We start from the raw sequence: 12313 nt of genomic DNA on the forward strand, positions 1-12313 counted from the left end.
ACCATTAAGTGGTAGATCTCTCTTACTTCAGACAAGACGGACATGCATAGCAACTCACATGATATTCAACAAAGAGTAGTTGGTGGCGTCCCCAGAAGCATGGTTATCGCACAACAAGCAACTTAATAAGAGATAAAGTGCATAAGTACATATTCAATACCACAATAGTTTTTAAGGCTATTTTGTCCCATGAGCTATATATTGCAAAGGCGAATGATGGAAATTTAAAGGTAGCACTCAAGCAATTTACTTTGGAATGGCGGAGAAATACCATGTAGTAGGTAGGTATGGTGGACACAAAATGCATAGTGGTTGGCTCAAGGATTTTGGATGCATGAGAAGTATTCCCTCTCGATACAAGGTTTAGGCTAGCAAGGTTATTTGAAACAAACACAAGGATGAACCGGTGCAGCAAAACTCACATAAAAGACATATTGTAAACATTATAAGACTTTACACCGTCTTCCTTGTTGTTCAAAACTCAATACTAGAAATTATCTAGACTTTAGAGAGACCAAATATGCAAACCAAATTTAGCAAGCTCTAGGTGTTTCTTCATTAATGGGTGCAAAGTATATGATGCAAGAGCTTAAACATGAGCACAACAATTGCCAAGTATCAAATTATTCAAGACATTTTAGAATTACTACATGTAGCATTTCCCGATTCCAACCATATAACAATTTAACGAAGAAGATTCAACCTTCGCCATGAATACTATGAGTAAAGCATAAGGACATATTTGTCCATATGCAACAGCGGAGCGTGTCTCTCTTCGACACAATGAATGCTAGGATCCATTTTATTCAAACAAAACAAAAACAAAAACAAACCGACGCTCCAAGCAAAGCACATAAGATGTGACTGAATAAAAATATAGTTTCAGGGGAGGAACCTGATGATGTTGTCGATGAAGATGGGGATGCCTTGGGCATCCCCAAGCTTAGACGCTTGAGTCTTCTTAGAATATGCAGGGGTGAACCACCGGGGCATCCCCAAGCTTAGAGCTTTCACTCTCCTTGATCATATTGCATCATTTCCCTCTCTTGATCCTTGAAAACTTCCTCCACACCAAACTCGAAACAACTCATTAGAGGGTTAGTGCACAATAAAAATTAACATGTTCAGAGGTGACATAATCATTCTTAACACTTCTGGACATTGCATAAAGCTACTGGACATTAATGGATCAAAGAAATTCATCCAACATAGCAAAAGAGGCAATGCGAAATAAAAGGCAGAATCTGTCAAAACAGAACAGTTCGTAAAGACGAATTTTAAAATGGCACCAGACTTGCTCAAATGAAAATTCCCAAATTGAATGAAAATTGCGTACATATCTGAGGATCACACACGTAAATTGGCATATTTTCTGAGCTACCTACAGAGAGGCAGGTCGAAATTCGTGACAGCAAAGAAATCAGAATCGCAGATAATCCAAATCTAGTATGAACCTTACTATCAAAGACTTTACTTGGCACAACAAAACACAAAACTAAGATAAGGAGAGGTTGCTACAGTAGTAAACAACTTCCAAGACTCAAATATAAAACAGAAATACTGTAGTAAAAACATGGGTTGTCTCCCATAAGCGGAGGCGGCGTTTTGGCTCGTACGCCCAGATGATCATACTATCTGGTCCGTCCGTTCGTGCCTCGCGATTTGTGCTGTGGGGAAATTTGACTGGTAGGAAATGGTGAATACGCGGGTCGTGCGCGTACTGTTCCGGTGTACGCAACGGCATTTATTGGTGGTCCAGCTAGTGTCCGTCGGCAAGATGACGGCGAAATTCTTGAGCCGCCCGACCTGGAAAGTTGATGAAATCTTGGGCTGCCGGTCCAAGATTTTTTCTCCATCGCAACAGATATGATTAGCACCAGGTTGACCATCTAGCGACGATCCGGGCTGGCAACCAACTGGAGACGACGGCGCACCTAGTGAGATCTGGGCGGCCTAGGAGGCGGCGCCGCTGGCGAAGAAACTCCGGCGAAATCTGCAGTCGCGCGCAGACATGGAGTTCCCTGTAGGACAGGTCGACAGGTAAGGGCGTCGATTCTCCCTTGGCCCTAGTCCGCTTGTTCTGTGCTTTCTGGATCTGGCGGTTTCTGTAAATCTGTCTGAACCGCCGGGGTCTTGTGTCTCTGTGCAGGTTGTTTTTCGGCGACTCGTCGGAGCTTGCTGGCATCATGGGGCCGGCGTACCGCGTGCGCATTGAGGAAGAAGGGGCAGTCAGCGTGGTGGCGGAGGCGCATGATACCGGCGGAGACGACGAAGCAGACAGCGTTGCAGCAGTGAGGCAAATACGTGTACAGGGGCCGCAGCCTGAAGAGAGCACCGGTGAAGTCGGGGAAGAAACTAGAGCGGCAGCGTCAATGCATTCAGGGGGCGCCATGCATGGGAAGAGGAAGATTGTTGGTGGTGTTGGGCCATCAGAATCAGAGCAGTCTACTCTGAAGGTGAATCCAGAAGCGCCGGGTTGGATCAAAAGGTGAGGGCACTAGTCTGTTTCCTCCTTAACTCATCTTTTCGGCACTGACAGGATATGATTCCCAAGCGTGATAATTTCGTGCCAAATTGAGGTGTGTCTCAACGATATATGTAGATTCTTAGCTTTTTTCAGAACCTAAGAACCCCTTGGCATCAGCAATATAGACCTTTCTCTTAATTTATTTTTACTGCTGGCAACTTTAATTTGGTGTGCTTTTCGTATGTCGCTGATTAGGCCTGTTTGTTAAGAATAGGCACCTAAAATTCAAAGTCATTTAAAATGTATAAGATGGTATGCGAATCAAAAACCTATGGAGTTGTGAGTGCATCATTTTATTTTTAATTGCTAGCGAGTACTGAGAATCGGTTTCGAATTGTAGATTTTCTAACAAACCTTGGGGGCATGGCGTGTAGGGTGCGAGTTGGAGGACATGCAACTGAACGAATTCCTTGCCCAAACCGGGTTGGTACGTTAGAGAAGATGATCAGAAGTTACCCTGAGAGACGAGGAGATTATGTCCTTGAGCCATCACTGGGCATGACATTTGATTCGCTCGGCGAGGCATATGACTTCTACAACCTATATTCGTGGGAACACGGTTTTGGCGTTAGATATGGGAAGAGCCGGCTGAACCCACAGCGGACGAAGACAATGCAAGAAATAGTCTGCGGCTGTTCTGTAAGCAAGTATAGCAATTTTTTTCTTCCAGTCAGTAAAGAGAACGCTCGATTGGAGCTCTAAAATTATGCAGTACACGCTCAAAAAAATTCCTTTCTTTCCAGGGGAAGCCTGCAGGTGAGAACACACGATCCTGCCGCTGTGAGTGCCCAGCGCTCATACGCTTGCTTCGGACAGAAGATAAAGGCTGGTACATAACCGAGCAGCGAGCGACTCACAACCACTCTCTTTCCAAAACTTGCGCAGAAAAAGTTTACTGGCCATCGCATAAGCACATAGATGTGTACACAAAGGATTTGGTGAAGCAGCTAAGGGAGAACAACGTAAACATAGGCAAAGTGTACAGCATAATAGGGAGTTTCTTTGGGGGTGTTGGCAATGTGCCGTTCACCAAGAGGACATTGAAGAATCTGTGTGGACGGATAAGCAAGGAGCAAGCAGATGACGATGTGAGGAAGACAATGGAGGTTTTTGCAGAGATAGGATCAAAGGATCCTGAGTTCACATACAGAGTGCTAGCTGATTCGGACAGCCGGATTAAGAATTTGATGTGGGCAAACGGATCAAGCCGTATGCAATACAAATATTTCGGCGATGTAATTACATTTGACACAACATACAGGACAAATTTATATGATATGCCGTTTGGGTTATTTGTTGGGGTGAACAACCACTTCCAAAGTATCATTCTGGGGGGAGTGTTGCTGCGGGATGAGCAGACAGAAAGCTTTGAATGGGTGTTCGAGGAATTTGTCCGGATGATGGGTGGTGTGGCACCAAAGACAATCCTGACAGGTATGAGTTCCGATTGTTCGTGCTTTTGCTTAAAAATAAACCGGTGTTATGTGCGACGGTCTAATGACAATCTTTTTGTGTGGAAAAAATATTGCAGACCAGTGCAGAGCAATGGAGGTGGCCATAAGCAAAGTGCTGCCAGGAACAGTTCACAGGTGGTGCAAATGGCACGTGCTGAAGAAGGCGAAGGAATGCTTGGGTCCTCTATACAGTAAGAAGAGCGAGTTCAGGTCAGAGTTCCACAAAGTTGTGAACCATATGCTGACAGAAGAAGAGTTTGAAACAGCTTGGGCAATGCTGCTAGAGAAATACAGTCTGAAGACACACCCGTTCCTGACGCAGATTTATGAGGTCAGGCACAAGTGGGCGAAGCCATATTTTCGAGGTGTTTTTTGTGCAAAGATGACTAGCACACAGCGGAGCGAGAGCGCAAACATGATGTTGAAGAGCTACGTGCCGCCTGGATGTGCAATGAATTTGTTTGTGAGGCACTACATGCGTCTCCAGCATGACCGCGAGAAGGACGAGGGTTATCAGGAGAAGCGAACAAAAGTGGTGAGTCGGACGTGCTCTGGTTACTATTGTCTTGCATAACTTCAAAAAAAAATACCATTTGCACGGATAGAGAAAATCTCAGGACAAAAACTTGTTTTTTGCATTGCTGATTGGAGGCTTTGATCTGAAAAACTGTTTGTTGTGTTGTTCATGCCAGGCAAGTGCTGTGCTTCATGCTAACTTGTCAATAGAGGAACATGCTAGCAAGGTGTACACTAGAGCAATGTTCGAGCAGTTCGGGCATAACCTATACATGGCTGGGGCTTATCGTATTGAGGAGGTTGAGAAATACAAATTGTACTTGGCGAAGCACACGAAGGCCCACAAGAGAGAGAAATGGAGCCGGGTCGAATTTCAGGTGAAGGTTGCTGATGGCGGTGAATTTTTTGAGTGTGAGTGTGGCCTGTTTGAGCACATGGGAATTGTCTGCAGCCATACTATAAAGGTAAAGGTCGGAAAGAAAGATTTATGTACTTTGCTGTTTTTTGCACTTGTGTGTGCGTGGAGATTCAAATTTGGCCCCATTTGTCATGACTCCTTCTTTTTTGCAAAGGTTATGGACTACCTGGGTGTGGAGGAAATACCGAAGCGGCACATCCTGAAGAGGTGGACAAGGGATGCAAGGGATGTGCTGCCAGGGCACCTTGAGGTATACCAGAACGACCACGCCTCTAGCAGGTCTTTCACGTACAGACATTCTTTGCTGTATAGGAAAGCGCTTGAGCTGGTCAGGCTGGGTGATGCAAGTGCGGAGGCATGCGAGAAGCTTGATAGTTTGTCCGAGAGCAACCTATCGATAATGACACCGTACGATAGTATGAGGGATGGGCTTGGGCTAGAGGACAGGCCGGCAGAGCAACCATGTGAAATGGAAGCGGAAAGAGTGATGGTGGACGACGGAATGATTCTGGCCGAGGAGCCAAATCTGCTACTAGGGTTGGGAGCCCCGGAAAAAAATCGCGGGGCTGGGAGGCCAACCACGAGCAGAGACAGGGCTCCTTACGAGGGGACCGGGTTACTGAGCAAGCGCACGCGTTTCTGCACAATTTGCAGGTGTAGCGGGCACAAGAGGACGACATGCCCACAGCGGGGGAACGCTCCAAAACAGCCGCGGAAAGTGGCGAAGTGCACGAGGTGTGGGTTGCCTGGGCATCGTAGGACGACTTGCACAAAGCAATGTGGTGCATTGCTTTCCTGAATGCGATATGATTACAGAGGCAAAAAGAATCCCATCCATCCCTACCCAATCTAACAAGATGATCGTTGTAATAGCTGTCTCATTTGTAAACGAATTATTCATTTTGTATTTGAAGGATGTTCCTGGATATTAGTTGGTTTATATTTGTTAAAGATGTGTAATGATAATATTGGGTGCAACTGTTTGGCAGATACTAGTTCAGTCTTACCTGATGTAGTGCTGCGGGCTTGACTGAATTTATCCACCTTTAATTGTTGTTCTTGATTCATTTGTCTTCGGCCCCGCATTTTACTGGTAATGAAGTGAGGTAATGAAATATGTGTTTTGGTAGTGGTAGAGAACTAGACAGAATCTAATATTCCTGGGTTTTTTTGGAGAACCAGTCAATGTGTATTTTTACTGTGAGCCATTTTCAGAACAGTTTTTGAGGCAGTTTAGTGGTGCTGGAAAATATATAGCTGAAAAATGCATTGAATGTCTGTGTGGTGGTGGGCCGTGGACTGTTGACAATGGATCAGGTACTGGAATTCAAATTTTGAATTTGAAATCCACTGGAGGGAAAGTGGAGCTGGAGACAGCTATATATATGGGAGCTTGGGACTTATAGTTCATAGACACAGCAAGTTCAGAATCGAGGAAAGCTAGGTTCCCACTGATCCTCGTCGTAGGTAGAAGAAGGCATGGCAGCAACCCTTGGCAGCAGCACCTTTGCGATGCTGGGTTCCTTTAGTCATTGGACTGCAGGTGAAGCCTGGGATGGAGAGGTACTTCTTGTAGTTTGTTTTATCAAACCTGTGGTGATATGTTGCGTTTTTCCAACTCCTGGATGATCCTAAGCAACTGTGGTTGATTCAATTTTTCAGTTTACTGAACCGAAAAGCCGGAGCGTGGAGGTGGCGTCGAATGTGGCAGGTGGTAAGCGGAAGCTGATGTCCCTGGATGACTCCAAAGCAGCACCGGCATCCGGGTCACACCCCGATGGTGGTGACTGTGGTGAGGTGAGACAGCAACGCGAATACAGAACCAGAGCTTGTTTTTTGCCTCCAATGGTGGACACTAATTACCTTTGAATATCCAACTGCAGAAGGGCAACGTCGTGTGCAAGGTGGAGGTGGAGGCCGAAGCCGGTGACGGAGAGGAGGAACAGGTCGGGGATTACGATCCGCTCGGTCCTGCCATTGTCGGCGGAGCTGTGGACGCTCAGCTTGAGGAGGGAGAGAGCTCCGGCATATGGACTGAACCGATTTGGTACTACGAGGAGGATGACGAGGTCTCCAGCGCCAAGCGCGTCCGCCTGGACTAGATTAGGACCCTGCATGACCTGATTAATGCCACTAGGGCTGCGTGTGTTGGTAATGATAGTGTTACCAGTTGGTTAATTAGTGGTTACCCTGATTCCACCAGTAGACACTGTATCCCGCACTCCGCTGTTTTATGCGAATAAATCTGTGCCAGTCGTTGATAATCAAGCGGAGAAGATCTTTGTTTATGTCTAAACGCGCTGGCATGGTCTTTTTAAACAGCAAAATCCATGTGGTCCACCTCCCGTTGAATGCAGCGCTAAACACCGGGAGAAACATCCAAAGGCCTTGTTTCCTAGCTGCTTTCCATCTATTTGGTTGCAGTGCTCGAACTGTACCAGCTGTGCTCAGATGTACCGATCTGCTGGGCTAAAACAAGGGAAAAGAGGGCTGTTTCTGTAGCTTCTGGAGCATCCAAATATTTGTTTCTACCCCCTATCAGTGGTCGCCGGTGGGGCCCATAAATGTGGGGTCGACGAGATCATGTGGGCACTGGAAGCAATCGTTGACGCCGAAGAAAAATGGTGTGAGCATATGCCCCTGGTCACCGTTTATATTTGATGGCAGACTGTATTAAAAAACTGGGTTTTAATTCTGGAGAAACTTCTTAATCGGGAAAATTGTGGTGGGTTAGCGCTGGGCGGGAGAATTCCCACCATAGCGGTGCAAAAATCTGGGGTGGGTAGCTACAGGGGATGCTATATTTACTGTCTAAGAGATATGGAAAATCTACGTAGATGCCATGTGTGACGGTGGAGGAAGGGTGCTGGTCTCTTTAAGTCAAGGAAGGGTCGTCTGCCACTGCGGCCTCGTGGAACAGTGGTTCACTACCTAGGTACCTGAGCTCGAGAGAGAGAGAAAGAACCCAGGAAGAAAATCCAGGAGAGGAAGTAGCTGGTGAGTGCGTCTATGGGCTTCACATCCGGGCATTTTTACCTCAAAGAACAGCTGATATATCTTTGCTAGCTGCCGAAAAAGTAGATTTCTTAGCCTTTTTTCCATGCAGGATTCGTCGGATTGAGGCCGATGGACCAAACGGCTGCGACGCCGAAGGGGAGAATGAAGAAGGGGAGGAGTCTGGATGAGTTGCAGGCGTCGACTTCGACCAGATCTACGCGGGCATGGGGCGCATCGACGCCAATGCTAGCTGCCGCTTCATCTGCAAAGAAGAAGAAGCCGCCGACCACCCGCACCGGCTTCTCCATCGCACCTATCCTAGGGGTAGGTCCGATCTACTATCCAGTTGTGAAAGAAACTGGTTTGGCTAGCCTATTGGCCACCAGGTTGGTAGGGCTTGTAGATAGGAGGTTCTACGTCTCTTGCCTCAGTAATCTTGACCCTGAGACTATGGATATGAGTTTCAAGGACGGCGAGGTGCGCCGTGTAACTAAGGAAGAAATCGTTAGGGTTCTAGGTGTACGGTCTGGGGGAAGGACCATACACGGTCGTAAGTCTAGGCTTAGCACGAAGACGCGGGGTGCCCAGATCGAGAAAATCCAGGCGCTGCTGCAGATGAAAGTTGACAGATCTGCTGGTATAAGCATGGATGATCTGAAGAAGGTTTTCCAGAGCTGCGACGTGGCCTGCTTGACTCCAAGCCAGGTTGTCGCTGCTCAGGTTGCCTACACATTGCTGGTGTGCAGCACATACATCGCACCGCGACAGGCAGTCCCGACAATACCTGAAGAGATTCTTGGGATTGTGATTTCGCCGGAGAAGCTGCATGAGTACGACTGGGCTGGCTATGTGCTGACGCAGATGCAGACGGCTGCATCGCGGCTGAAGATGGACAAGGATACACATTCAGACATATACGTCCTGGGTGCATGCCCACTAGCGGCTGCGGTGAGTTCTGTCCCCTTTTTTTTGTTTGTATTTATCTTGGATCTGCAGCCACTCCTTTTTTTGCATGGATGGTGAGCTTTTCTGATTGATTAAAGTACATTTGCCTTTTGCTGAACAGTTGTTCTGCATCGAATGGATTGATTTTGGTGATGCTGGGCTTGACACAACCATGGCGCCGAAAATCGCAGTTTACACAACGGAGAAGCTGAAAGAACTGATTAGTCTGGTGATGGAGGACGGTGTCGGTGGTGAAGTGAAATACAAGGTATGACAGCGATTTTATGTTGTCGCCTTTACTTATAGCTGGGCAAAGTGGTAGTGTTAAGTGTAGCTCTTATAATTCAATGTTTTGTGCAAAGTGTCTGCTGTTAAGTCTAACCAAAAAACTGTTCTGTACATACACACTTTTGCAGACTAAGCCGATTACTGCCAGGCAGGGAGAAATACTGCGAATGCACCCTCTTATTGAAAATGGAGGGATAGGTGTGAGGAAAGAGGATGAGAAAACCTTCAGAAATCTGAATAAGGAAGATGTGGGTAATTTGTTTTGCGTGAGTACGGCTGCAGGTTTTTTGGCCGTGTGCGTCTGTACTGCTCAAATTAGTGATTTTTTTTTGGATCATCAATTTCAGGGCGTTGCGAAGGTACGATCACTGGTTGACGGCTCAGTAATTCCTCTCATCCGAAATGCTGTTGCGCGGGTTGCATCTGAGCTTGCAATCCCTGGAGAGATGAATCACGTGTTGGTAGACGAGATATTCAGAGGTGTGGAGAGTGCCAGGGATGCACTAGCTACTATATTTGCAGATGCCCTCTTCGAGGGAGAAGCGTCGGTTGGAGCAGGTACTTGTAGAAGAAGCGAAGGGTCATTTTTTATTCCATTTTGGGTTTAAAAATTGTTTAACTGAATTGTGTGGAACTTAATTATTTGTCAAACATGTAGGAGTGTTTGATGGGCGGGCAGCTGGTACATCAGGTGATTTGCAAAGTGGAGCAGAAACACATCCTAAGATGGTCAGAGGTTAGAAAATTGTCCTGCCGCGCTAGCGTACTGTAGAAAAAACCGGTGAACTTTAGATGTTCGCGCAATCTATTAGTCATTTCTGGTAACTAAGTTTTGTCCGAAAAAAATTATGTAACACAGGTGATGATGTTGACGAACAATGGGGAAAAGGGTGTATGGTCATGGTGGTATGTAATGATCCAGGTCAGTGGGATCTGAATAAAAGGGATTGTGTGGTTATGCTGCCTGTTTTGTCGTTAATCAGGCATGATCGAACAAGGGTTACTGAAAAATAATTGTTGCTGTGATGTTTATCTTGCTATGCAGTTGACATGTCCGAACCAATGGTGCCGTCGGACGACGAGGTGATTGGGGAGGAAAATGTTTTACCCCGTGCTGAGGTTGCTAGCACACCGTTAGTGGCAGAAGATACCGGAGACAGCTGGAGATATGGAGAAGGTTTGACGTCTGCAACTCGCCGTGCGTCCACCGAAGACCGTGGGAAGGGACCTATGGTGTTTGAGAGCAGCGAAGAAATCATCTGCCTCGGTGGCGTCAGCAATATGAATGATCGGTGTAGAGGTGACGAGGAGCTAGCAAGACAGCTACAGAAGGAACTTGATGGAGAAGGTAAATTACATCTGGATTATGGCACAAATGGTAGTAAGTTATGTGTAGTTGGAAAGATTTGGATTCCTGAATGTATAAGTTGGTGATAGCTACATTATTTTTGCAGCTGATGCTTGCATGCGCCGTGATGAAAATCTTGCGAGGATGATATCTGAGATGGAGGCGAATAATGGTATGCTTCTTTCTGCCGATTACCTTTTGGCATGCGTTGATTGGACAGAAAGATTCAAGGTTTTGACATACAAACTAAAAGAGGAAAATTGCATTTTCGACAGAGAAAATAACCGAAGAAATAATTAGTTCGTTAGTTGGTGACACGGCATCCGGCCAGCATGACAAGATGATGGATGTTCAACCAGTGGAAGCAGGTTTGTGCTCTGTTGTTAACACCATGCCGCAGGCTTTGAGGGGTGCTTTTTTCAGTTAGAAAATGTGTGGTGATTTGGTTAGTGGTGTCGCGCACTGATTTAGCTTCTAAATTTAGCAGGTACTGATGCACGTGACCATGTGGAGCATGTAAACATGGTTGAGTTGACACCAAGTGCTTCAGGTAAATAAAATAGAATTCAAGATTTCTGAAGTACCATCGGTTCTGCGAGTACAAATCGTATTACTGAGGTTTAAAAGATTTAAAGCAAACTATTTCTGATATAACTGAATCTCTGTCTTTCAGCGATTGACGGAGCGCCAGTGTGTGCGGCAGGGGACCCAAATGCTGGTGCAGGAGTTCTCCCCCAGCATGTTCCGGTTCAGCACTATGTGCGCAGGCGCAGGAAGCAAAAGGCAAACCGTGTGATGCCGCCGAAAAAGAGGGTTCGCTTCGAAGAAGGGTTGAACATATGGCATGATCCATCCAGGGATTGTAAGTGCTGATAATCAAATTTTGTTTTTTATTTTTGGAAGCATGGTGGTGCACCTTGTGTGGGAAAAATCGCAGAACCCTGTGCGTGATGTGTGTTGGTTCACTTCATTTTTTGCAGCGGATGATTCTGACGCAGAGTACCCAGCTGGATTGGAAGGTGTCATATCTTTAAACCCTGTACCAAGAGCGCATGCTTGCATGTTACGTGCCGGTGGCATCTAGCAGCATACATTGTCTCTTACATGTCTCTTGTGCTTTCTATTTTGTCTGGCTGCAGCAGGGGAGGCCGGCGGTGCGGTGGTCGGTAGTTCTTCTGCTTGTGCGGTAGCTGTTGTAGGAGGCAGTGAGGAAGCTGTTTTGCCAGCGGGTAATTGAAAGAATCCATTATGATTTCTTTCCGAGATTATGATGCAGTGTTTTGTCCGTGCTCGTAAAAGAGGCTGTTGAAGCTAATTTGCTGGCTGTATGAAAATTCATGGAAGAAATGACAGGTGGAAGGGGTGCCAGACCGGCTAGCGCATCACCTGAGGGGCCTGAAGTCATCGAGAGAGCGGAGGATGGTGCTGCTGATGGACAACCTGCGGGTTGCGGCAATGTAGGACTACCAGATGGTGGAATTTCAGGTCAGATGGCAACGATTATTCAGTATCACCTGATTTGTGTTTTTTTTGCATATTAAGAAGTAGATCCTGTGGCAAAGGGAGAAGAAAATTGTGTTGCAGTCAATAAAAGTAAAATTGCTGCTGCAGGTCAGGACGCAAGCGAGCGTTTCCCAGCTGGTGTTGCAATTGAGAAATTTGGACCTACAGCTGCAGATGTTGAACAAACACCGGGTAAGGGACTTTTTGTGACGAACTGAAATTATGAATGCAACAGGGGGGCACAGGGTGGCGTAATAGTGGCCCCTATTTGTTACAGTTTTGTGTGTGTGCTTAGGCTGTCCATGTTTTACAACCAG

The 12313-nt window shown here is 46.4% G+C and overlaps 1 protein-coding gene and 1 long non-coding RNA gene across 2 annotated transcripts; both read left to right on the top strand.

Annotated features, from left to right (window-relative positions):
• The first annotated feature begins 2390 nt into the window (after window positions 1-2390).
• On the top strand, window positions 2391-7017 carry LOC127318695 (protein FAR1-RELATED SEQUENCE 5-like). The gene is made up of 10 exons (XM_071824075.1): window positions 2391-2488; window positions 2902-3166; window positions 3271-3961; window positions 4059-4535; window positions 4633-4961; window positions 5070-5289; window positions 6131-6232; window positions 6459-6478; window positions 6578-6712; window positions 6799-7017. Exons 1-10 carry the CDS (start codon window positions 2391-2393, stop codon window positions 7015-7017), a joined length of 2556 nt encoding a protein of 851 aa, XP_071680176.1.
• A 2784-nt stretch (window positions 7018-9801) lies between these two features.
• LOC127318662 (uncharacterized) lies at window positions 9802-10261 on the top strand. Its single transcript, XR_007862058.1, has 3 exons — window positions 9802-9881; window positions 10005-10067; window positions 10191-10261. It is a non-coding gene; the product is annotated as an uncharacterized lncRNA (long non-coding RNA).
• Window positions 10262-12313: the final 2052 nt, after the last annotated feature.

The sequence above is a fragment of the Lolium perenne genome, chromosome 7, assembly GCF_019359855.2.
Source record: "Lolium perenne isolate Kyuss_39 chromosome 7, Kyuss_2.0, whole genome shotgun sequence".
Classification (NCBI taxonomy): Eukaryota; Viridiplantae; Streptophyta; class Magnoliopsida; order Poales; family Poaceae; genus Lolium; species Lolium perenne.